The sequence below is a fragment of the Carcharhinus amblyrhynchos genome, chromosome 15, assembly GCF_965287045.1.
Source record: "Carcharhinus amblyrhynchos chromosome 15, sCarAmb.v2.hapA, whole genome shotgun sequence".
In the NCBI taxonomy this organism is placed as follows: Eukaryota; Metazoa; Chordata; class Chondrichthyes; order Carcharhiniformes; family Carcharhinidae; genus Carcharhinus; species Carcharhinus amblyrhynchos.
The window spans coordinates 13,610,158-13,638,114 of NC_137338.1; the positions used below are offsets into that span (position 1 = coordinate 13,610,158).

Genomic DNA, 27,957 nt, shown 5'->3' on the forward strand with positions numbered 1-27,957 from the left:
GGGGCTTAAAGAGCCCATCTTGCTCACCTGACAAAAAACATTCCAAGTATAGTTGAAAATCAAGGGGTAAAAGGGAGTGAGGAACTTTTAACAAAATCATTAGGGAAAACTTACTGGGAAAAGTATTGCACGAAAGGCTGACAACTCGCCTGGACCTGATATTCTGCAATCCAGGAATCTAAAAGGAAGTCAAATGCATTGGTTGTGATCTTCCAATGTTTCCTCAATTCTGGAATGGTCACAGTTGATTGGAAATTTGCAAACGTGACACCCCTGTTCAAAAAATGGGTGAGGGTGACAGAAAATAGCAAATATAGGCCAGGTAACCTAACCTTTGTCATAGGAAAAATGCTGGAATGAGGCATTTAGAAAATCATAATACAATCAGGCAGAGTCAACATGGTTTGGTGAAGGGAAATTGTGCTTGACTAATTTATTAGAATTATTTGTTGAAGTATCAAACAAAGTAGACAATGGGGGACCTCTAAATGTGGTGCACTTAGATTTTTAAAATGCATTCAAGAAGGTGCCACGCATAGGCTACTTCACCAAATAAAAGCTCCCAATGTGTGATGGTATAGTGGTTAGCACTGCTGCCTCACAGCACCGGGTTTGATTCCCAGCTTGGGTCACTGTCTGTACACAATCTGCATGTTCTCGCTGTATCTGCGTGGGTTTCCTCCGGGTTCTCCTGTTCCCTCCCACAGTACGTAAGACATGCTGGTTAATGTGTTGGCCATGCTAAATCCTACCCAGAAACTGGCGCCAGAAAGTGGCGACTAAGATTTTCACAGTATCTTAATTGCAGTGTTAACGTAAGCCTACTTGTGACACTAATAAATAAAACTTTAAACCTTGTAGGGGACAACATATTGGCACAAATAGAGAATTAATTAGCTAGTAGGAAGCAACGAGTAGGGATAAATGGGCCACTTTCAGCTTGGCAAGCTTTAACTAGTGGAGTTCAACAGGGATCAGTGCTAGGGCCTTAACTATTCCCATTTGTAGCGATTTCCATTTATTGGATACAGGGAGTAAATGTATGTTAAAAAATAGGTAGGAAAGTAAGTTATAGAGTCACAGAGGTTTACAGCATAGAAACAGAATCTTCAACCCACTTGTCCATGCCGCCTTTAAATTTTTAAACACCTAAGATAGTCCCAATTGCTCACATTTGGTCCATATCCCTCTATACCCATCTTAGCAATGTAACTGTTTAAATGCTTTTTAAAAGACAAAATTGTACCCACTTCTACTACATCTGGCAATTTGTTCCAGACACTCACCACCCTCTGTGTGAAAAGATTACCCCTCTGGACCCTTTTGTATCTCTCGCCTCTCACTGTAAACTTATGTCCTCTAGTATTAGACTTCCCCTTGGGAAAAGATATTGACTACCTAGCTAATTTATGCCCCCCGTTATTTTATAGACCTCTATACGATCAGCCCTCTGGTCCTAGTCTATCCAGCCTCTCCTTATAACACAAACCATCAAACCCCGGTAGCATCCTAGTAAATCTCTTCTGCACTCTTTCCAGTTTAATAATATCCTTTGTACAATAGAGTGACCAAAACTGTACACAGTATTCAAAGTATGGCCTTATATAACTTCAGCAAGACATCCCAATTCCTGTATTCAACGTTCCGACCAATGAAACCAAGAATGCTGAATGTCTTCTTCACCACTCTGTCCATCTGTGATTCCATTTTCAAGGAGCTATGAACCTGTACCCCTAGATCTTTGTTCTGTAATTCTTCCCAATGCCCTACCATTAACTAAGTAAATCCTGCCCTGATTCAATCTACCAAAATTCTTCACTTCTAAGTTTATAGTTGTTAAAAGTCCACAAAGCAATTTAGATAGGTTAAGTGAGTGAGCAAAAAATTGGCAGATGGAGTAAATTGTGAACTCCTCTATTCTGACAGGAAGGATAGAAAAGCAGCATATAATTTAAATGGAGAGAGACTGCAGAACTCTGTAACAGATGGAACTGGGTCTTTGTAGATGAGTCACAAAAAGTTAGTATGAGGATACAGTAAGTGATTGGAAGGCAAATGGAATGTTGGTGTTCATAGCAAGAGGAATGGGATATGAAAATAGGAAAATGTTACTACAGTTGTGCAGGACCTTAGTGAGCCCGTATCTGGGTACTGTATACAGTTTTAGTCTCCTTCCTTAAAGAAGGATATATTGCATTGGAAGCAGTTCAGAGAGGTTTCACTTGATAGATTCTGGGGTGAAGGGGTTATCTTATGAGGAAAGGTTTAACAGGTTGGACTTGTGCAGTTAGGAGCACAGAAAAATGAGAGGCGATCCTATTGAAACATAAAATCCTGAGTGAACCGGACAGCATGGATGCTGAGAGTACGCCCTTTGTGGAGAAGTCTAGAACTAGGGCACACCATTTATACAAAAAAAAGGTCATCCATTTAAGGCTGAGATGAGAAATATTTTCTCTGTGAGTCCTTAGTCTAGAATTTTCTTCCCAAGAGAGCTGGGGAGGCTGGGTCAGTGAATATATTTAAGGCTGAATTTCTGATAGATTTTAGGTCAACAAGGGAGTCAGTAATGGGGAAGAGAACGGAAAGTGGAGTTAAGGCCACAGTCAGATCAACTATGATCTCACTGGTGGAGCTAGTTCAAGGGCTGAATTACCTACTAATTCTTTATAAGATGGATAAGTTAGTATGGGCTGAGTAGCTTTCTTTGTGAGTATCAATAGTCTTTGTGACTATCAATAGTTGTGCAGTAGTGGTTTTAAATTAAGAGGTGGGGCAGAGTGTGGATGGATTGGGACTACTCTGACAGAGGGATGAGGTGGTTTCTCAGATATATGTTCCACAAACTTCCCCTGGGCAGTAAATACCTAAACAATGTTGCTCTGGCTAGTCAGACAGTGCCTTTTACAGCAAATGTTTCCATATTTCTGTTTTTATTCTGTCTTTTCTTTCAATTCAATAATTCTTACACTTATGGTGGAATTAAGGAGGGTGGTGTAATTTAAGCACACACAAAACAGGAGGATAGGGCCTAGGTGGGATTGTTGTCAGTGCAGACTCGATAGGCCAAATGGCCTCCTTCTGCACTATAGGGTTTCTGTGATTCTGAAGTAGGTTGGAAACATGGTGAAAAATTTAAAAATCTGAAGCCCAGTTCCAACCTGCCTACTTATTGATTTTATCAAGGTGGATGATGGAATGGGTAACCAACCAGTTCCCAGTAGGTGTGTGCCAATTGAAATATTTCAGTGAGGTATGCAACCTTTGATTTACCCTGCTTTGCACGTTTTAGTGGGTGGGAAACCTGACAACTAATGTGAGGACAGCTTCAGGTAGAATGCAAGTGTCCTTACATTAGTCTGGGAGAAGTAGGAATACTTGCCCTCATCTTCTGCGAGCACATTGCAGCCTCCCCACCCCCAAATACAAAACCCCTGCCAACTGGTTTCATGGACTAGGATGCCACTAACATACTGGAGGTTACTGTTGACCAGAAGCTAATTGGGCCAGCTATATAAATACCGTGATTTCAAGAACAGATCAGAGGCTGAGAATCTACAGCAAGTAACTCGCCTCTGAATCCTCAAAGCCTGTTCACCACCTACAGGGCACAAGCCAAGAGTGTAATGGAATGCTCTTCAAATGCCTGGATGAGTACAGCAACAACTGCACTCATAAGCTCCACGCCATCCAGGATAAAGCAACCTGCTTGATTTGATGCCCAATTCTCCACCTTAAATATTTATGCCCTCCAGCACTGACACACAGTGACAGCAGTGTGTACCATCTACAAGATATACTGCAGCAACTCATCAAACCCCCTTCAACAACACCTTTCACACCCACAATTTCTATCACCTAGAAGGACAAGGGCAGCAGACACACGGGAACATTACCACTTGCAATTTCCCCTCCAAATCACACACCATCCTGATTTGGAACTATGTCACCATTCCTTCACTGTTGGACCAAAATCCTGGAACACTCTTCCTGACAGTTCTGTGGGTGTATCAATACCACATGGACTGTGCCCGTTCAAGAATGCAGCTCGCCCTCAACTTCTTGAGGGCAATTAAGAATGGACAATTAATGGTCGCCAGCCAGTGATGCCCACATCCCATGAGCGAATTTTTTAAAAAATCAGTCTTAGGATCAGGTTGGTCTGATCTGGTGACCTGCAATACTTCCTATCTGAAACTTCATTTCCTACACTTGTCTACTGAACTTGGCCCTTTTAATATCCAGGCCACAGTGTTAAAACTCACACCTTTCCCAGCAGCAACCCACACACATTAATGAAGCTTCTTGGCTCTGTCTCAAGTTGTTCTTTCTTCAATTTCCCATTGATAACAATTCAATGAAAAATGCTTACAATCTTGAACATTTCCCAGTTCATTTGGTAGATTTTTGGCCAGCTGGAGTTTACCCTCTAATACCTTGCTGATGACTTACCGCAATGCGTTGAAGAGACAAGTCACTATTTCTGGAGCTACTGTCTGCTGAAGCCAAATGCTGATTTGGGAGACACTAAGTGAACAGGGTTTTAAAAAAAAAAGTGATCCATCTACTGTGAGCACAAACTAATAGCAACTGTGACTAATGTGTCATGTTCCAGCATTTTTAGATATTAATCTCTTCAATGCCTCGATTGAACTTTTCTCCATCAGGCAGTGCATTCAGATCCTAATCACTGCATGAAAATGTTTCATGTCGCCATTGCTTTTATACAATATTAAATGGTTCCAAGTTGTACTTTTAGCAGTTCATGTGTTCTGCAATCTGCTGAAAATGAGCAAGGAAACCATGTTAATTCTGAATCTTAGCTATATCTTATTGATATAAATTCTGTATTCAATGAAGTGCTCGTCAGTGATTCGAAAATTCTTCTTCTTTGGACTGATGAACTACACAGCATTTTGCCACACCAACACAAGTACAACTTTCAGTCCTTACTCCCGATCCCAATAGTGACACATAACCCTCAAGTACATCACACATAGTAGATAACGGCATGAAACATACCTTTGTGGATCTAAAACGATTAAATATCTTCATGCAAACTATATGTACTTCAAATTGTGAATGAAATTAAGTTCAATTCATCGACTGGACCATCACAAAATGTGCATGATTTTTATAAAAATTAACGTTTTTGATTTGATTTAATATTGTCACATGTATTAGCATACAGTGAAAAATATTGTTTCTTGCGCTCTATACAGGTAAAGCATACCGTTCATAGAAAAGGGGAGGAGAGAGTGCAGAATGTAGTGTTACAGTCATAGCTAGTGTGTAGAGAAAGATCAACTTAATGCAGGGTAGGTGCATTCAAGAGTCTGATGGCAGCAAGGAAGAAGCTGTACCTGTGTTGGTTGGTACGTGACCTCCGTCTCTTTTTCCCGACGGAAGAAGGTGAAAGAGAGTATGTCTGGGATGCATGGGGTCCTTAATTATGCTGGCTGCTTTGCTGAGGCAGCAGGAAGCATAGGCAGAATCAATGGATGGGAGGGCTAGTTTGTGTGATGGATTGGGTTACGCTCATGACCTTTTGTAGTTTATTGTGACCTTGAGCAGAACAGGAGCCATACCAAGCTGTGATGCAACCAGAAAAAATGCTTTCTGTGGTGCATCTGTAAAAGATGGTGAGAGTTGTAGCTGCCATGCCAAATTTCCTGAGTCTCCTGAGAAAGTAGAGGCGTTCGTGGGCTTTTTTAACTATAGTGTTGGCATAGGGGGACCAAGACAGGTTGTTGGTGATCTGGACACCTAAAAACCTGAAGCTCTCGACCTTTTCCACTTCGTCCCCGTTGATGTAGACAGGGGCATGTTCTGCTCTACGCTCCCTGAAGTCATTGGCAATCTCCTTCGTTTTGTTGACATTGAGGAAGAGATTATTGTCATTGTACCAATTCACCAGACTCTCTACCTCATTCCTGTACTCTGTCTCGTCATTGTTTGAGGTCCAACCCAGTACAGTGGTGTTGTCAGCAAACTTGAAAATCAAGTTGGAGGGGAATTTGGCCACACAAACGTAGGTGTATAAGGAGTATACTAGGGGGCTGAGAACACAGCCTTGTGGAGTACCGGTGCTGACGATGATCACAGAGGAGATGTTCTTGCCTATCCTTAATTATTGTGGTCTGTGGGTTAGGATCCAGCTGCAGAGGCAGGAGCCAAGCCCCAGACCATGGACTTTGGAGATGAGTTTTGTTGGATTAATAGTGTTGAGCTATGGTCAATAAATAGGAGTTTGGCATAGGTGTCTTTGTTATTTATTATTCAGTAAATAATATTGAACATCTTACTAACTTGTGACAAAGGATTAATATTTTGTGTAAAACACCACATAACTGATGGTAATTTGAACTCACATTGTCAAAGCAGATTATAATGAACGAACAAACTTGCATTTAAATGGCACTTTTAATATGTTCAGGTCGTCCCAAAGCACTGAATCAGTTTGAAGAGTTGTCACTAGTTTGTCGGCGGATCCAGCAGCCAATCTGTGTGTAACAGCATCCCACAGACAACAATGAGAGGGTTCGCCAGTTAAACTACTGTGTTGATAATTGAAGCTTGAATATTGCTGGAGCTCTTTGAAATTAGTGCCAGGGGACCAGTGGTGTGGGACCTTTTTCAGTTCCACGAACCTGCAAGCGTAGTTGATTTACCACATTATCATTGCCATTGTATTTCTGTAAACCTGTGTAACACAATCCTGCTGAAGATGATAGAACATTGGTTTGTTCATCTAATTTAAAATGGTAAATGGTATATTCTAGCACTGCCTCATTTAAATTAGAAAAAAGTATATCCAGGTCTGTCTGAATTAAATTGGAAAATAGTATATCATTGTCCTGACTCAAGTATATCCTAACCCTGTCTCATTTAAAATGGAAAATGGTATATCCTAGCTGTGTCTCATGGATATAGGAGGATGTACTTTAAAATGTCTCAAATTAATTTCCCATTTTTGTTAAAACACACCATCCTTTGGCAGTCAAGAAATATTCGATATCTGTTTAGGATTTATTCTACTTTATTAATTTGTTTGTCTGAATGTCCATCAATGCAGCACATTCTCATTATTGCCCCTGTAGCAATATACTGATTTGATACTTAGATAGATAGCTATATTTTTAAGCCAGGGAGACTGACTAATGCCAATTTATCCATGCAGTTTGTGCATACTGTAGTTATGAAAGTTCTGCTTACAGTTTGTATTTAATGCATGTAGGAGGTGAAAAAAAACTATTAGAGGTATCACAAACTTTGTGCATGGATATCATTAGACTTTTCAGCAATTGTCACAATATAATTACTGATAGTTACCATTCGTTAAATGCTGGAAGTGGGTTTTTTTTGCTGGTCTGCAAAGGAACATTGGGTGTTACAAGTGTGAAATAATTTGCACTGTTTTGTCTCCCTCCACTGCTCCTCCCCCTCTGCCCCATCACAGATATCGACATTATTATGATGTACTTTAGTTATCCAGTGAAAGATTTGTTTTTCCACTGAGTAATTTTTCTTTCCCTCACATTCCCCCCAAGAACTTTTTTCTACAGAAGGCTTCTTGTTCAGAAATATTGTTATTACATTGGATAGTCAATAGAGGGCAAGACAACACCAGTGGTTAAAAAGAAAACTAGAATCCATTGTCAGAAACAACATTAATATAATGACATTGCTGTGTTATTATGCAGCCACTCAGCTAAATATATATTTAACTCATTTAATCAATCATCTCTGTTCTTGGCATTTAACTCATCTACTCAAAGAGGAGAAATTTACAGGACTAAGAGCGAAGAGCAGGGGAATGGGACTAATTGGAAAGCCCTTTCATAGACTCCTACAGACACGATTCGTCGAATGGTTTTCTTTTGTGCTGTATAATTCTATGCACTAACAGACCTTCTGTGGGGGTGTTCACAATGAGTCAGAGGTTTATAAGAACAGGGATGTTATGCTCAGTATTGTCAGGGACACTCATTTATCAGCATGGAGGCGGCACTTAAGGGGATATGGGTCTGGCAATGCTGGCATAAAGAACCCAATACCATGCAATATTTTTTGGACAACATGTTCTGCTTTTCTCAACTATTATATCATTACAAGTTGTTGTACAAAATATCTATATTTCGGCTTCAGCTTATTTGTAAAGTAATTCATGCATATATCATGATTACCTGTAATATGTCATCAAAGCAATGAGGTCATCACCAGTGTTTAATCTCTGTTTATTTTCTTCTTGATAAATAAGTCAAATCTATATGTATGATGGAACACTTGAGCTACCTGGGCTATACAAAAAAATGAAAGATTGTGGCAAAAGTTACAGGAATGTTTTTTCATTTTTTTTTGTGGAGGGCCTGTGGGTTATTGTGGTTATGGATTGCAGTCTGTGAAACCTGAATGATGAATTGTTTTTTAATCCCCTTCCTTTCTTATGACATGGAGCTACACTTCTCCTTGCTCTCTGGTCATACTGGTTACCTTCTCTTCCTCAGTTCACTCTGATTCCCAGTTCATGTTGTCAGCCTCTCCTCTCCAATTCACACGTTTAAGCAGTTTTCCTACATAATGGGCTATTTCTTCATCCACCAACAACAGACTTAGCAACAGATTTCATAACTTCTTGAGAACGGGCATGCAAAAACCTCGTGGATCAAATTGTACAATCTATGTGCAGCTTTATCCAACCTCCCATAAAAGTATGTATGCTGACCATCTCATTTTCTTGTGGTAGTGAGTTCTATATTCTAACCACATTCTGGATTCCCCAGTAGTGACTACCTTATATGAATGCCTGGTTTTCGTCTCAGGTGAAAACATCTTAACCAAAACTTTTCATAATCTCGAAGATCTCTTGTTAGATATCCTTTGGCCTGTTCAATTTTTTCTGATGGATATAGGTCTCAGTTTTGGTATCATACTTTTAAATCATTTTTGTACTTTCTCCAGCCCCTCTATATCTTCATCAACCTGTACACTGCAATTGTAGGAGAGCAAGATCGGGGAGGCAAGCAACCAGGAGTTACGTTCTTTGCTTAATCTTACAAGGATGCTCTTTGCTTTACTTAATCTATCTTCAAAGTTTAAACTTGGCTGGCTATTTCCCAGCTGGCAAAGTGAGGCAAAGGCTACTTTTGCGCAAAAGGCAGCTACCTTTACAGCACTGCTTGTGGGCCAGGAGTAGTTTCTCTCAGCCCATAATACTTGCCTTCCCTGTCCACCACAGGACTCCAAACCTCCAAATCTCAAGTGATCCAATTCCCTGGAATCGGTAATTGGAACTCTGACGCTGGCATTGCTGACCTAAACCCCACATTTAACCATTAGCACATTCTGTCACTCAGATTAACTTCCGGGCACCTGCTGGAACAAGAATACCCATGCCGGGGACTTCTGGGCTTCCCAAACTAAAATCTTCCCTGCTCTCAGAACCCACCCCAGTCAATATCTGGTTCATTGTAATTTACAAAGCTAGAATCAAGGACAATGGCAGTTACCTGGGTAGGTAGTTTTACTTTGTAATAAAATTGCAGGAAAATCATCATTTAACGTTTTCGTGAAGAGACTTTAAAATATTTTTAATTGGCCAGGAACCAACAGCAAGGTTAGATCTCATTCTAGTTGTGCCATAACTATATCGAGGGCAAAGTGTCATGTGTTTCTCTTAATGGCATTTGCAGATGCATGTTTTGAGTAATTCTACAATGATATGACAGCCAAAGTAGCAGAAACCTGGGCACTAATATATTATGGGCTGATTATGTTACGGGGCGGAACGGTGGTTAGCACTTCTGGCTCAACAACGCCAGGGACCTGGGATCAATTCCCAGCTTGGTCACTGTCTATGTGGAGTCTGCACGTTCTTCCCATGTCCGTGTGGGTTTCTGAAAAACCTACTGGTTGGGTGCATTGACCCGAACAGGTGCCAAAGTGTGGCGACTTGGGGAATTTCACAGTAATGAATCAGGTAAAATTGTGAGGGATCCTCTTGGAATGAGTGATCACAATATGGTTGAATTTCTAATACAGATGGAGGGTGAGAAAGTAGGGTCCCAAACTAGTGTCCTCTGCTTGAACAAAGGAGAGTACGATAGGATGAGGGTGGAGTTGACTAATGTAGACTGGGAACGCAGATTAGTTGATCGGACAGTTGAGGAACAGTGCAGGATTTTTAACGAGATTTTTCTCAGTACTCAGCAAAAACATATTCCAGTGAAAAAGAAGGAATGTAAGAAGAGGGATAACCAGCCATGGATAACTAAGGAAATAAAGGAGCGTATCAAATTAAAAACCAATGCATACAGAATGGCCAAAATTAGTGGGGAGCTGGAAGATTGTGAAAGCTTTAAAAAACAACAAAGAACTACTAAGAAAGCAGTAAAGAAAGGAAAGATAGATTATGAAACTAAACTAGTGCAAAATATAAAAACTGATTGTAAAAGTTTTAACAAATATATAAGACGGAAAAGAGTGGCTAAAGTAAATGTTGGATCCTTAGACGATGAGAAGGGGGGTTTAATAGTAGAAAACGAGGAAATGGCCGAGACCTTAAACAAGTTTTTTGTGTCGGTCTTCAAGGTAGAGGACACACATAGCTTACCGATAATTGATGGCCATGGGACTGTAGGGGGTGAGGACCTTAAAACGATTACTATTACTAAAGAGATAGTGCGTGGTAGGCTAATGGGACTAAAGGTAGACAAGTCCCCAGGTCTGGATGGAATGCATCCCAGGGTACTAAAAGAAATGGCAGAAGTAATAGCAGATGTGTTAGTTGTAATTTATCAAAATTCGCTGGACTCTGGGGAGATGCCAACTGATTGGAAAACAGCTAATGTAATGCCACTGTTTAAAAAAGGAGGTAGACAAAAGGAGAGTAACTATAGGCCGATTAGCTTAACATCCGTAGTTGGGAAAATGCTGGAATCTATCATTAAGGAAGAAATAGCAGGACACCTGGAAAAGAATGGTTCAATCAAGCAGACGCAGCATGGATTCATGAAGGGAAAGTCACATTTGATTAATTTACTGGATTTTATGAAGATGTAACGAGTGCAGTTGACAGAGGGGAACCAGTGGATGTGGTGTTTTTAGATTTCCGGAAGGCATTCAATAAGGTGCCTCACAAAAGGTTGCTACATAAGATTAAGGTACACGGAGTTGGAGGTAAAGCGTTAGTGTGGATTGAGGATTGGCTATCTAACAGAAAGCAGAGAGTTGGAATAAATGGGTGCTTTTCCGATTGGCAGTTGGTGACTAGTGGCGTGCCGCAGGGATCGGTGCTAGGGCCTCAACTGTTTACCATATACATAGACAATCTGGAGGAGGGGACCGAGTGTAGGGTAACAAAGTTTGCGGATGACACAAAGATGAGTGGGAAAGCAAATTGCATGGATGACACAAAGTCTGCAGAGAGATTTGGATTGACTAAGTGAGTGGGCGAGGATCTGGCAGATGGAGTATAACGTTGGCAAATGTGAGGTTATCCACTTTGGAAAGAATAATAGTAAAATGGACTATTATTTAAATGGTGAAAAATTACAACATGCTAGTGTGCAGAGGGACCTGGGGGTCATTGTGCATGAATCACAAAAACTCAGTTTGCAGGTCAGCAAGTGATCAAGAAGACAAATGGAATGTTGGCCTTTATCGCAAGAGGGATGGAGTATAAAAGCAGGGAGGTCTTGCTGCAATTGTACAGGGCACTGGTGAGGCCGCAACTGGAGTACTGTGTGCAATTTTGGTCCCCTTATTTACGGAAGAGTATATTGGCTTTGGAAGGAGTGCAGAGAAGGTTCACCAGGTTGATTCCGGAGATGACGGGGTTAGCTTATGAGGAGAGATTGAGTCAACTGGGCCTGTACGTGTTGGAGTTTAGAAGGCTGAGGGGAGATCTTATAGAGACATATAAGATAATGGAGGGGCTAGACAGGGTAGAAGCAGAGAGATTATTTCCACTTAGAATAGAAACAAGAACAGGGCACAGCCTCAAAATATGGGGGAGTCAATTTAGAACAGAGTTGAGGAGGAACTTATTCTCGTAGAGGCTAGTGAATCTTTGGCATTCTCTGCCTATTGAAGCAGTGGAGCTACCTCGTTAAATGTGTTAAAGTCACAGATAGATAGACCAATAACTGGACCAATTTTGACCAATAAGGGAATTAAGGGTTATGGGGAGCAGGCAGGTAAGTGGAACTGAACCACTATCTGAAAAGCCATGATCTTATTGAATGGCGGAACAGCCTCGAGGGGCTAGATTGCCTACTCCTGCTCCTTTTCTTATGTAACTTCATTGCAGTGTTAATGTAAACTTGACATGTGACTAATCAATAAACTTTAAAACTTTATTTTACAGAATTTGCTTTTTTATATGTGAAGCCTTTACCTGGGTACTCCGGTTTCTTCCCACAGTCCAAAGATATGCAGGTTAGGTGCGTTGGCCATGGTAAATTCTTCCTCAATGCACCCGAACAGACACCGGAGTGTGGCGACTTGGGGATTTTCACAGTAACTTCATTGTAGTGTGACTAATAAATAAACTTAAACTTAAGTAATTTCTGTGATATATAAATGCAAATTTTTCTTTCCTTGCTGTGTTTCACTTAGCCACCCTGCTGTGGTTTTCCTTGAAACGTAAAGGTGTGTCCCAGAACTGGATTTCTGTGCAGGATTGCAGCCATGAGAATAATTGCCCAAATAGTTTCCCCTCCTTTTATTAGCTTGATGAATCATCTGTATCTTTCTTTGAACTAAATTTCAAAAGAATAAGGAAGATGAAAACACAGTTGGTAATCTTAACATTTTGATATAATTAGCTGCTACTTAGCACATTTTAACTAAACAGGAATTAGCTTAAAACACTACAAGCTTACACTCCTGCATGGTAAATTTAAAAGTCATATCCATCTGGTACTGACTGCTACATGAGTTGGATGAAACCATATATGGTGGCACAGGGCAGGATCAGTGGGATTAGCGCTGACTGGTTATATTGAAGCATGTGTACTTTACTGAGATGTGGAGATGGCAGTTTTGGACTGGGATAACCACAGTAAGAAGTCTCACACACCAGATAAAGTCCGACAGGTTTATTTGGTAGCAAAAGCCACTAGCTTTTGGAGCGCTGCTCCTTCGTCAGGTAAGTGGGAGTTCTGTTCACAAACAGGGCATATAAAGATACAAGCTCAATTTACAAAACAATGGTAGGAATGTGAATCTTTACAGGTAATCAAGTCTTAAGGGTACAGACAATGTGAGTGGAGAGAGCATTAAGCACAGGTTAAAGAGATGTGTATTGTCTCCAGCCAGGACAGTGAGTGAGATTTTGCAAGCCCAAGCAAGTTATGGAGGTTACAGATAGTGTGACATGAACACAAGATCCGTTGTCGTGTGTCATGAAGACCGCCTTGGAGAATGCTTATCTGAAGATCAGAGGCTGAATGCACATGACCGTTGAAGAGTTCCCCAAAAGGAAGAGAATACTCTTGTCTGGTGATTGTCAAATGGTGTTCGTTCATCCGTTGTCGTGGCATCTGCATGGTCTCCCCAGTGTACCATGCGTCGGGATATCCTTTCCTGGAGCGTATCAGGTAGACAATGTTGGACGAGTTGCAAGAGTATGTACAGTGTACCTGGTGGACGGTGTTCTCACATCAGATGATGGCATCTGTGTCGATGATTTGGCACGTCTTGCAGAGGTTGCTGTGGCAGGGTTATGTGGAGTCGTCGTCACTGTTCTCCTGAAGGCTGGGTAATTTGTTGCAGACAATGGTCTGTTTGAGGTTGTGAGGTTGTTTGAAGGCAAGAAGTGGGGATGCGGGGTGTGGGGGAATGGACATCGAAGGCTACTCTGTCCGCTATGTCCCATGTTTTTCTTCTGAGGAGGTCGGTGCGGTTTTTCGCTCTGGCGCGTGAGAACTGTTGATCGATGAGTCGAGTGCCATAACTTGTTCTTATGAGGGCATCTTTCAGCGTCTGGCGGTGTCTGTTGCAATCCTTCTCATCTGAACAGATCCTGTGTATACAAAGGGCTTGTCCATAGGAGATGGCTTCCTTAACGTTGACTTTGTTGTCCAGTACTTTCCGGGAGTAGAGAAGCTATGACATCTTCTTTGGAGCCTTCAAGTGTCATTGATGAAGATGAACATCACACCAAGACCATCCCCACACACTCATTTCTTGTCTTCAAACAACCGCACAACCTCAAACAGACCAATGTCCGCAGCAAACTACCCAGCCTTCTGGAGAACAGACACCGCACAACCCTGCCACAGCAACATCTGAAAGATATGCCGGATCATCAACACTGATGCCATCGTCTGACGTGAGAACACCATCCACCAGGTAAACGGTACATACTCTTGCAACTCGGCCAACGTTGTCTACCTGATACGCACAGGAAAGGATGTCCCGAGGCATGGTACATTGGGGAGACCGTGCAGATGCTGTAACAACGGATGAATGAACACCCCTCGACAATCATCAGGCAAGAGTGTTCTCTTCCTGTTGGGGAATGGCCTCTGATCTTCGAGTAAGCATTCTCCAAGATGGCCTTCATGACACACAACAACGCAGAGTCGCAGAGCAGAGATTTACAGCCAAGTTCCACACACATGAGGACAGACTCAACTGGGATCTTGGGTTCGTGTCACACTATCTGTAACCCCCACGACTTGCCTGGGCTTGCAAAATCTCACTAACTGTCTTGTCTGGAGACAATGAACATCTCTTTAATCTGTGCTTAACGCTCTCATCACTCACATTGTCTGTACCTTTAAGACTTGATTACCTGTAAAGACACGCATTCCAACCATTATTTTGTAAATTGAGTTTGTGTCTTTATATGCCCTGTTTGTAAACGGACCCCCCACTTACCTGACGAAGGAGCAGGGCTCCAAAACTAGTGGCTTTTGCTACCAAATAAACCTGTTGGACTTCAGCCTGGTGTTGTGAGACTTCTTACTGTGTTTATCTTATTGAGAACACGATTTTATATCTAATCAGATTTCAAGAGATGTATTATAATTGCATTATTAATCGTCCTTTCTTTAAAAATTTTCTCTGCCACTTTTTTCTTCCTTCATACCACTATAGTCCCTGTAGAGAACAACAACTTTTGCAACTAACCCAAAGCACAGCAAGGGTCATATGGAGGGTCATAAAAGATCTGAGTAAAAATAAACAAAACTCCATTGAAACCACTGATGTAGCAATAAGAGGGCGGCACGGTAGCACAGCAGTTAGCACTGATGACTCACAGCGCCAGGGACCTGGGTTCGATTTCTTGGGTCTTGTGTGTGGAGTGACAAATATTTCCTCATTTTAAATTGAGACTAGCCGCACTCACAAATGTCTAGCACAGAGCATACACCCGGAGAACTAAGTACTTCAGATGCTGCAAATCTGAAATAAAAACTGAAAATGCTGGAAATACTCAGCAGGCAGCATCTGTGTTGTGAAAAACACTTCAGATTCACAATCAGCACTAGTTCTCATGAATGGTCACTGACTGACCTTTGTTTTTCTGTGCACAGATGTGTTTGAACATTTCCAACACTTCTTGTTTCTATTGAAATAAAAATAACTCCTTTTTCCAGCCCTCCAGAAATCACTCAGATTTCTTGTGACCTCTCATTTCCTTTCAGCAAGAAATGAGCAGCAGGCGCCCAAGATCTGGTTTGGCACAACATTAAATGTGAACTTCAAGTGAAGCTACAAAGACAACATAAGCAACTATCAAAGCAATACGTTTATCATTTTAAAAAATTGTAATTAATGAAAAATAAGCATTAAAAAGCGTCAAGCAGCAAAGCTATCAAACAAAATCCTTTTTTTTGCCTTTTCATCTAAGAAGCAGAGCCAGAGAGTGATGGCCTAAGTCCCATGTCTTGGTCACCAGGGAAGGGGAGGGAACTGAGGTTGAGCTTTGGAGTTAGCTTTAACTCATACCAACCTGATGTTCACCTCTGCTGGCACACTACTAGCTGACCTCGGTAGAATTCATACAAAAGTGGAGTCAGAAGCGGGATGCCTTTCAGCCTGGGTCTTCCTCCTCTCCCTGTGTGGTGTATGGATAGACTTTTGGGGAGGGGTTGAATGTTATGTGTGCCTATGGCCATTTGGAAGAGGGGTGGTGTTGCCCAAGTCTCCAAATGTATGAACCCCCAATGATTAACTATGTACTTACACCCCAATTTCCGCACCCCCTTCTCTTCCCGCCACCCCCCTCCCCTCCCCCTTCTCCCAGACCTTGGCCTAGGGAGTTGAAGGATATTCACGTAACAAAGCTCATTAGCAGGATAACTTTGAAAATTCAACACCATCCAAAGTTGAAGTTTATCTTAAAACCAGAAATCTGGTATACTTATATTAGTCTTTCCAACCACGCAATTTCCAAATGTAGTTTCCTTCTCAAGTCAAAATTACTTCAATTTGATTTTCTATTGTGTAAATGTCTTCGCAGATGTTGTTTTAATTGCTTAATTCTGGATGATTTGACCTTGTTTAAAAAGTGAAATGGGAAACACTGCATCTAAATTTAAAATATGCAGAATGTTGAAATTTGCATTTAAAGATTTGTGAGTGTAATATCAGAAGTGGAAGCAGGAATAAACCATTTGGCCCATTGAGCCTTGAGCCTGTTCTGCTATTCACTGCGATTGTAGCAGATGTGATTGTGACTTTAAATAAACCTTGTAAATCTGAAATGTAAGAGGAAAGTCAAATTAATCTTTTCATATTACATTGATTTATCCCACGTGGTGCTATTAATTTTTGAGTAACACTATTAATCTTTTTGCATAGAAATCACTTATGACACAATTAAATTGAAGTAAATATAATTATGTAGATTTCATTTTGTTGAAGAAACTACTTTGAAAAGGATGAAACTACTATTACATATGTATTTCTACAGGCATTCATAATTCCCATTTTTGCCGATGCCTTTGCCTACTTCATGTTACAAGGGATTCTCGCCACTCGGGGCCATTTGCCCCATCATATGGAATGGTGGTACTTACCGGAATGTTTGATTCAATTCACTATTGTCACCCTGGAGATCCTGGTATTATGTTATCCACGTGGAGGGTGCCCTGAAATGAGTGCTAATTACAAAGATGCACTTGTGTGTTGGCCCACCCAGGTTGCACAAAAAAAAACACATTGCATGATGCAAAAAATATAAAACTCCTTAAGTTCATATTTATTAATTCTCCATGTTGATACAAGAAGTCTTCCGCATTAGTGCAGTAGTAGGTACTTTGATCACTGATTGTGTTCTTTGTTCTAAAAGTCAATTCTCACCTGTTGAAGAGTGTTAACATAAAGTCTAGGATGACTGGCTAAAACATCCAGGAAGATGTCAACCTTGTGGGAGCCTTACAGCACAGGAAGAGACAACTCAGTCCATTCTATCGGTGTTATCTAACTAGTTCCATTCCTCTGTTCTTTCCCCATTGCCAAGCAATTCATTTTCCTTCAGCATTTATATAATTTTTGAAGTTACTGCTGAATCTGCTAACACTATCTTTTCAGGCAGTGCTTCCCAGGTCATCAGAACTTGCTCCATAACACTTTTTTGTTCTCTCACCTGTAGATGTTGAAAATTGCCTTAAATCTCTGTTCTCTAGTTGCTGAGCAATGCAAACAGCGATTCCTTCATTAAAACTCCCCTCAACCTTCTCTGCTCTAAGGTGAACAAACCCGGTTTTTGAAATTATTGCCTTGCTAAAATGAATTGGATTTAGTTCCCAGTATCGTCTTAATAAAATGAGAAGCCTCAGGCTATAGTAATTTACAACCAACAGCAGCAAGATAATATTTGTAGACTATGCAATTAGTGTTAAACGCTTTTTGTTTTCTCTGCACAAAATTAATCAAAAAAATCATTGTTTAACCCTGCCTAACAAGATGCATTCTCCTGCCTTCCAGCTATATGCACATGTATTATTGAGATTTGTAGAGATATTAGATAATATTATACATTTGATTGCAAGTATAGAAATATGTATAATTCAAGGTGCACTACACCTGTATGTTAATGATAAATTTGAAGACAGTGATATTGTTCTAGATGCCTTTTATATTCTGTTGCACTGAAATGCAAAATTAACTGCAGTAGATTTAATGTAAATATTGTTACGGTTTACTGGAGAAACTAATCACTATATATTGCAATTTTAGAACTTAGAATTCAACATCAACCTGGAGTATAGTATGCAAAGAGTGGAGATTTGTTAGAGTCTTTAAACTCAGATCTCTGAATTAATTTCAAGAGTAAAATTATAAATTTGAGAAGTGATTTTGTCCTCCTACTATCAAATATGACTACAATCATGGTGGGTTTATCTTTCTTACCTAAAACCTCTCTGTAGTAAATGGCCATCACTCATGCTGTGAAGAGGCTTATCACAGCCCAGCTATGCTGCCATCAGGATGCTTTTAACAACATGACTAAGCTTTCAATTTTCCTCTTGACCTCCTATTTGCAAAAAAAAGCTAAAAGGCGTGCTAAGTGCAGAAAGAGTTAATGGCTTGTTTCTGCTCCCACTCTTACCATTGTAAAAGAACCATGGAATTTATTCCATTCATCTTGCTGAAAGTAGACAAATGTCTTTCCCTTGTCATGACAGATGGAAACAAATGACAACCTCAGAATTGAGGCCTTGCATCTAATTGGTAGGCAGGTGCTTGACTGTGGGTGCCAACAAGCTGCCAAATAATTGCGTTTTTTTTAAAGCTGCGCCGAAAATGTAAGGTTTCTCGTTCAATCCAGAGACATATGATAGGCCAATGTTAGATCATTTGTTACTTGCTCTGTGTGTGTGTGCTGTATAGAGTAAATAAATTTGGAAGGTGATAAAACATAATTCCCCTGTTGCTGATGTGACAGACATTCTGCATTTAGAAATTGCTTATTTATCTGCTCTTGCTCCGCAGTCACAATAGACCAGTAACGTCTAATTCTCTTCATGAGCTGATGTCATTGATTGCAGTAAAAATTTCCTTACCATTCACAAGTCTTTGAAACTGCAGCAGGGCTCAGCTGAAATGCTTAGGGATGAACAGCCGTGTCATGAGGCTTGAGATGTAGAATTTATTGAAGGAATTGTTATCTTGCTTTACTTACAGTGCACCGGAATTATTTTGTTTATATTAACTCAAATGTTTCATTATTTGGAATTAAATGTTACAAAGCAGTCCTTATATCGCTTGTGCCGAAAATCCCTATTTGTAGTTAAGCATGGCGACCTTTCTAAAGCATAGTCTACAGACTGAATATGCTTTTTATTTCTCTGCCCTCCCCCCCACCTTTGTCAAACAGCAAATACATTCTTGTGCAGAAAAATGACACTTGCAACTACATTTTATTTACAATCATAGTGGAATTCCATTCATGTTATATAGAACGTGAATAAATTCAATTTCTCTAATGTTTACACTGTATTTTAGCACTAAATTGGCACAGTTGTTGTGCTGTATCAAAACTATATCTAGCTGTGCTGCAGTGCACCTCAAGTAAGAAAACAGAAATTCTCAGAGCTGTGAGATTTTAAATAGCTTTTCAAATTTTGTCAGATTTCTCTCATGGAAGTGAATTATTAATTGAGGCATACAGATTATTTCACTGGAAAGTGATCCTAGCAATATCAAATTTCCTCCACCTATAGCTACCTTCCTTTCATTTGAGTGGAGCTGAAATGATGATGAGGAATTGTGTTAAGCGAGTCAAAAATTAGAGTCGTTAAATAAGATGTTAGTTAGGAATTTGTAATGCCGTTGGCACCTCCAAGCATTTGCAAGCACAGTTGACTGGTTTTCTTATTTCTTACAGGGCGGTGCTCAAACAAACTTTAACATCACAGTAATCAAACTGCTTATTTGTCATGTATAACTTTGTTACTTTCTACTCTGAAAACTTAAAAAAGTAGCTTGAAACCAGATGTGTAGAACCTACCCATATGAACAGGATTATATCTCCAGTTAGATCTTAATACTTTCCTGGAAGTGTGGTCGCATATTGTAGACCACTCACAGAAGCTGACCACAAAGGTTAAGCCATTGTCTTTGGTCCCTAGCCACTAACTCCATCTCTCTCTCTGACAATAGTCTGAAGCAGAAACAGTCTGTCTGATATCTTGTCTCAACATGAGCTTCTGGCCGCATTATCTGCTCCATTATTAAGATCCTTTTTCCCTTCTATCATTTTATTTGACCTAACCCAGTCTCAGCTTATCTGCTGCTGAAACCTTCATCCATGTCTTCATTATCTCTTACGTTGTCCAGTCTGACAAACTCCAGACAGGCCTGATGACAGGCCATCACCCCTGCACTCACCAATCAACATTGGTTGCAATTAAGCAATGTCTAGATTTTAAAATTCTCAAGTTTATTTTGAAATTTATTTGTAGTCTTGCCCCTTTCTATCATTGTAATCTCATCCAGCCCTACAATCCTGCAAGATATCTGTCTCTTGTACATACCCGATTTTAATCGTTCCAATGTTGGCAGCCATGCCTTTAGCTGCCAAGGCGCCACAATCCGGAATTGCCTCCCTAAACCTTTCCATGCTCTTCCTCTCTTTCTTTCTTTCAGACGCTCTTAATATCAATTTCTTTGACCTATAAGTCCTTATGCAGTGTGATATCAATTTTGTTTGATAATACCTTGAAATGTTTTACTAATTTAAAGGGGCTATTTACAGGGGCTGTTGTCATTGTGATGTAAACTGCCAGAGGATTCCAAATACATTGAGCATCATCTAGTGATAGCATGTTTAAAGACCTAGAGAATCGCAGAACCCAACAGTGCAGTAGGAGGCCATTCAGCCCATCGGGTCTGCACCGACCACAATCCCATCCAGACCCTATCCCCACAGCCCCATGCATTTATCCCAGCTAGTCCCCCTGACACTAAGGGGCAGGGGCAATTTAGCATGGCCAATCCACCTAACCCGCACGCCTTTAGAACATTACAGCGCAGTACAGGCCCTTCGGCCCTCGACAACTTTGGACTGTGGGAGGAAAGCCACGCAGACACGGGCGCACATGCAAACTCCACACAGACAGTGATCCAAGCCGGGATTCAAACCCAGGTCCCTGGCGCTGTGAGGCAGCAGTGCTAACCACCCTGCTGCCCCTGATAGTAATGCTGTATTGGGTTAGCCTATTGGAGTTTTACTCTTGAAAGTTATTAAGCCATTACAGAATGAGCTTTCATATAGCACTTGGAATGATGGAAGGAGTTGTAATTTCAATAAAATGTCAGCTTTATAATAGAAAATAAAGGGTGTCCATCAGTGGTAGCATTTTTGATTGAACCAGTCTGCTCACAATTTTGATGTCATATTTGACCCTGAGCCTTTATCCTCTCCCTTGCTAAGATTCTACACCCATCATCTGCCTCAGTCTGTCTAATGCTGAAACCTCATCCCTGCTTTTGTTACTTCCAATATTGACTATGTCAATAGTCGCCTGGCTGGACTACCATCCTTCAGCCTCCAAAAACTTGAACCCATTCAAAACTTGACTGCCTCTGTCCTAACTCATACCAAGTTCTGTTCTTCCATATCCCTGTACTTCCTGATCTATATTGGCTCTTTCAATGGCCTTGACCCTGTCTCTGTAATCTTTTCAGGTCTACAACCCACCAAGAAATCTACGTCTCCAATTCTGGCTGCTTGTGCATTCCTATTATACCGACCGGGACATGATCAAACAACTAGCAGATGATGTATTAAGATCTGCAAGAGTGTTAGAACTGTCGACCGTGCTGGACGGCTTCAGGTTGAGCATGTTAGACATTTGGCTCATGACTGGAAATGATTTTTAATTTGGCGAAGTGCAGTGTGCTGCAAGTAGGCAGAATAATTGCTGAACATACAAACACCAATCAGTGAAGGACACTAAAGAAAATGGGTAAAGAAAAGAGCTAGGCACACCAGTGCAAATATTTCTAAAGGTACATAATCAGTGCTGTGAAGCATTGTTTACAGTGAATAGGGTCTTGAGTTGCATTCATAGAACAGTTGATAATACAGAAACATAGAAAATAGAAGCAGGAGTAGACCATTTGGCCCTTCAAACCTGCTCCACCATTCATTTTGATCATGGCTGATAATCAAAATCCTGATCCTACTTCCCCCCACCCCCCCATATTCTTTCATCCCTTTAGCCCAAGAGCTATATCTAATTTATTCTTGAAACATATCATTCTGTCCTTGTACAATTAGGCCTCAATGCTGAATCAAGTCTCAGAAGGTGGGTTATGTGTAGTGTGGTGAGCAGCGGTTCCGAAACTTGCGGGATGAGCAATTGGAGATCATGAGCTTGGAGCCAACAATGGCAGCTGTGGAGTGGAAACTCAGATTTGACAGTTTTGAGATTGCCAAGAAGCACCTTTAACTTTTTTTGATTATGAGCGTGTCTTTATCCAGTGAATTGAGGCCCGATCACTTTCAAAATGTAGGTGCCTTAGATGTCTTTTGTCCCTGTATCCCTAATGTTTGAACTGTACCCCGCCCCCATGCAATTTTCACTCTGGGGTCACACCAAGTGTGGAGTATTAAAATAGGGTCACAGCAGAAATCATGAAGTATGGTGGAGAGGAGAACCAGGAGGCTAATTGTTGTCATTCAAAAAGGGTGGCATACAAGGGACCACTGATAAGGAAGTACTCAGATGTAAAGTTTATTTATTAGTCAGAAGTAGGCTTACATTAACACTGCAATGAAGTTACGGTGAAAATCTGCTGGTCGGCACACTCCGGCATCTGTTCAGGTCAATGTACCTAACCAGCACGTCTTTCAGAATATGGGAGGAAACCAGAGCACCCGGAGGAAATGGATGCAGACACAGGGAGAGTGTGCAGATCCCATACAGTGACCCAAGCCAGGAATCAAACCTGGGTCCTGGCGCTGTGAGACAGCAGTGCTAACCACTGTGCCACCGTGCCACCCCATGTTGAGTGCACTCAGGACTGTCTACACCCTTCTGTCACTGTCATTGAGCATTTTGCCACCATCTTAGTAGAGGACATTGCACACAGAAAAGATTGAGTATCTCACCCAGTGGCACTGCAATTTCAGCTCTCATGTTTGATGCACCCTTTAGGGTGGGTAAACCTTCAGATATACGAATGTAACAACCATGCCAAATCCAGGGACTTGCCACAGCACCCATAAAACATTCCACACTAATTCTACAAACCGCAGTGCCCAAAGTTGGCATAAATCAGCTTAGCTGCTAGTTGGGTGCCTGGCCTTTTAAATAACAATAATGAGGCTTCCCTCTTGCAACTGAACACATTTTTTGGTGAGTGGCAAGTAAATACATTCTGAGAGACTGATGAAGGGCTGTATTTTAGTTCTCAAAGTGTGGTCTGCAGGACAGTCCAAAATTGAAGTCATTGATTTAGTGCCATGGTCAATGTCCCACTACAGAATAGGCTAGAACCCTCAGCCCATCACTTGTCTAATGTTACACACCAGACCAACTCACACTGTAGCATAAGCGTGAGCGACATCTACATCGTTTTATAAGCAAATTTCATGGTATTATTGCAATGCACAACTGCAAGATAGAATTTTCAACACTTGTAGGGCTGAAAACAAGAGGAACTGGCTGAAAAGAGCCCAACATGAGACCGAAGTTCTCCAACTTGGAATTGGACATCATCCCATCAAAAGCAATGGTTAGCACTGCTGCCTCACAGCACCAGGAACCTAGGTTCGATTTCTGGCTTGTGAAGTCTGCACACTCTCCCTGTGTCTGCATCAGTTTCCTCAGGATGCACTGGTTTCCTCCCACATTCTGAAAGACGTGCTGGTGAGGTGCATTGACCCAAACAGATGCTGGAGTGTGGCGAATTGCGGAATTTCACATTCTCCCCATTAATTGTGATGATTTGTTTTGTGGTGGGGCTGCTGTGTAGTCGTTGGATCTTTTGCCCTGAATAGGTGGTGCATGGCAAAATGTTTGCGAACCACTGATGTCAGGCACTGTGGTGGTAACCCTTTGAGGTTTGCTGAATAAATACACTAAAAATAATGTAATCAAAGTTTGCCAAATCCAAGCCCGATGTGCTCGTTAATCAGAGTTGCTGGTCATGATTTAGTGTTGCACTGATTTGACTACATTACTGGATAAATCCTGACTGTATAAGCGTATTTCATTGTGTGAGATGATAGATACTTCAGAGTCCTACTGTAGACAGAAATGCTGTTAAAGTTGCAGCTTAACGCAGCTTTAATCTTTATGCCGAGACTCTCCAGATGGGAAAGATGCAGGATCCTCGGCAGTCTGGGTTGCGTGTCTTGGGGTTGGTGCCATCTGTTTTCCGTCCCTCTCACTTTGTTATGCACATGAGAAGGACTGATGCTTTCATTCCTGCGGAGAGCAGCATCAAGGGGAGCTCTAGTACGTGCAGTGTCTTCGTTTGACAAATCCTGGCTCTGTCCTAAAATAATCGAAAGACAGATGGCAAAGTGTATAATTCACATCCTGACACAGTAACGTGACCTGATATCTGATGGTCTGAAGTAGCATTGGTGTTATGCATTCTAAAAGCTTTAAAAGCTTGATGAGAAAACTATTCTGCTCTTCCCACTTAATTAAAAGCCATTTTCAGTTTTCACCATGTTTCTGTTCAGCATTGTAATTTCACTCCACTTTGTGCCATTATACAGGAAGTTGGTATTTTGTTCTATCTGTATTCCATATATCAAGGTACAACGTACATGGCGGCAATGGATGAATTTGCTCTTTAAAGCCCCCAAAAAGCCTTGGAAAATTTAATGATTGCCATGACCAATGAAAGAAAGGTTACTCTGTGAAGTGACAGAATTTGTGTGGACCCACTCCTCCAACCACAGGCTGCTTCTTTTCCACGTTTATGCTTGTGAGCCTATCAGCAGCAAACGTGAGAGAGAAACAGCTTGTAATTGGAGGAGCAGTGGGAAGGTGAGTGACGGTACATCAGCCTGAGTGCCAGAATAGTGGCAGGGAGAGGGGCTGTGAGCAAGAGGCTGAGAATAAGAGCGAACAGTTTCAAACCTGTTGTCAAACGAATACTCAGATAACTTGGAACCAGGAAAATTTGAAGTTACTGAGATAATGAATTCCTTGCAAATTAATGTGGGATCTCTAAGGGTGCATATGTCCATAAGCATAAGCCATTGTATAGGAAAAAATGTAGTGAGTGTTTTGTAATGAATACTCTGTTAATTGGATATTGGAATACTGAACATAAAGATGTGCATTTATTACATCTCAAAGGTTTTGCATACTGAGAGTTACTTGAGGTGCAGTTTTGAGAAAGGGTCACCTGGGCTTAAAACATCAGCTGTTTTCTCTCCTTACAGATGGTGACAGACCTGCTGAGATTATCCAGCATTTTCTCTTTTGGTTTCACATTCCAGCATCCACAGTAATTTGCTTTTATACTTGAGGTGCAGTAATTGTTAGAGACAAACTTAAGTTTTTTAAGTATAGTGTCACAAGTTGGCTTACATTAACACTGCAATGAGGTTACTGTGAAAACCTCCTAGTCGCCACACTCTGGCACCTATTTGTGTGCACTGAGGGAGAATTTAGCATGGCCAATCAACCTAACCTGTAGGTCTTTGGACTGTGGGACGAAACCGGAGCACCCGGAGGAAACCCACGCAAATACAGGGAGAACATGCAAACTTCACACAGTGACTCAAGCCGAGAATCGAACCCGGGCCCCTGGTGCTGTGAGGCACCAGTGCTAATCACTGTGGATTTTACCTGTTCCAAAATCCCAGACCGTAATGAACAACTTAATTTTTATTGTGCTTTTTCAAAGTATAGACAGTATTATAATGAAGGACATGTAATGAGATGAATGATCAACTGGAGATCTGGGACTAGGGAGCAAAGTCTAAAATCAGAATCATATCTTTCAAAATAACATTAGGAAACACTGCTTGGCCTTTTGGCTAAGATCACGCCCAAGAAGGGGTGCAATCCTTTTTACTTGTCTGCTTGGATCTTGTATGTCTCTCTTTTGGGGATCATGAATTGGTTTCAGTTTGACTTTGAATTGTTTTTTGGAGCAAGCAAGGAGCTGGGTTCTGGCTTGCCCGGTCCACTATGTGCATTGGCTTTATAACTTTAAGAATGGAGTTTAAAAAAATTTTAAAATGGAATTAGGGGACACTTCAACATGCAAACATGGATACAAGTTTGGCGGTCTCTTTCACAAACACCAATTGATGCTAGATCAATATCAATGCTCATTCCATTATTAAATTTAAATCTGAGGTTGACATCTGAGATGCAGTAAAAAGGATAGTGGCGACTTGGTTAAAATCTTCCAGCTTTGTGCAAATTTGATGAAAATGCATCATCAGTCTGTAGAAAGCATGTTTAGGATGATGACTTTTGTGTTTCTCAGTGTGTGCCAATTATTTTGAAAAAAAACTTGTTGCCAACTTAAACCTGTTGTGCAAATTTGGGTACTGTGGTGTCTAGGAAAGTCATGCTTTCCTTAGGTGTTGTGGTTTATCTTTAATGGAGGGTGTTGATTACCGATGATACTGATGCATTCTCCTGATTCTGCCTTTGTTCTGGGAGTTCAAATATCACAGTCCCTTTTGTGTTTCATCATACTCTTTATTGCTGTCCTCATCAAAGGAACTCTGGCCTTGTTTCCCCCTTTTGCTCTTGTTTGAATGTACTTAGCCTGTACCTGAAGTATCTCCTCAAAGATCACTCATTGTTCCATTTACCTTGGTTAGACCCCTTGTCCCATTGAAATTGGTCCTCTTCTAATTTAGATGATCTATTTTGGATTGTTCCTTGCCCTTCTTCATTACCAATCTAAAGCTTATGATACAATGATCGTTCTTACCCGAGTATTCATCCACTTGGCCCATCTCATTGCCTGGCAACTAATCCAGCAAAGCTTCCATTCTAGATGCTCTGAAAACATAATGGTCAAGGAAGGGTTTGTAACTACACTTCATAAATCCCTTGCCCTTTACTCTAACACCAGCCCAATTAATGTTTTGGTATTTAAAGTCCCCCAAAATCACCACCATTTTGCTTCTCAGCCTGAAGTAAATGAGTTGTCTAGTGCCTGCCTGCCTTTATCAGTACTGCCACCCCACCTCCCTTTTCTCTTCCCTAATCTTTTCTGAACGCTATATATCCTTGAAAATTAAGCTTCATGCCCATACCATTTTTAAGCCCCTACTTCATATTCTGATACAATTCTTTGTGCTTGTATTTCATCAAATTTACTCACTACATTTTGTGAATTTATACACATGTATCATAAACTTGTTTTTATTCCTTAGAGTCAGTAATTCTTGGTCTGCTCCTAGTCCAATGAACATGGTTCATCTCCGATTGATCTTTTGAAAAAAAAGAGCCGTTTCTATTATCTTGGCATTTCCAAAAGAAAAGCCACTCCTGTAGCTCCCCCTTAACCCCTCCCATGGCTGCTTTCTTGGTGTCATGTGAGCTTTGCCTTCTATTTACTTGCAATCTCATGTTCTCACAATCATTTTGATCTGTTAGTAGTGCCACTGAGATCCACTGTATTTCATTGATGAACTTAAACCTAATTGTCATGCGGTATAAACAGCTGGTACAGAAATCTTGGAGTAAGATTTGTGATAATTCATTGACGACATGGCATTCATACCATGGTGAATGTTAATACAAAATTCCTTTCTGTCCTTTCAGGAACATTCCGATGCACCTTCTGTCAAACTGAGGTGGAAGAGGATGAATCTGCGTTACCAAAGAAAGATGCCAGAACACTGTTGGCAAGATTTAATGAACAGATTGAACCAATCTATGCTCTATTGCGAGAAACTGAAGATGTTAATTTGGCCTATGAAATTTTAGAGCCAGAACCAACAGAAATTCCATCGCTTAGGGCAAGGTTAGCTTGTGTTCTAAATGTTTTGTTTTA

General features: G+C 40.9%; 1 protein-coding gene across 2 annotated transcripts in view; it reads left to right on the forward strand.

Annotated features, from left to right (window-relative positions):
• Positions 1 to 27,957, forward strand: part of gtf2e1 (general transcription factor IIE, polypeptide 1, alpha) — a 67,281-nt gene that overhangs the window by 25,788 nt on the left and 13,536 nt on the right. For both annotated transcript variants that reach the window (XM_080203423.1, XM_080203424.1), the window contains one exon: positions 27,726 to 27,927. In XM_080203423.1, the coding sequence (XP_080059549.1) occupies positions 27,726 to 27,927 (202 nt within the window). The remainder of the gene's footprint in view (positions 1 to 27,725; positions 27,928 to 27,957) is intronic.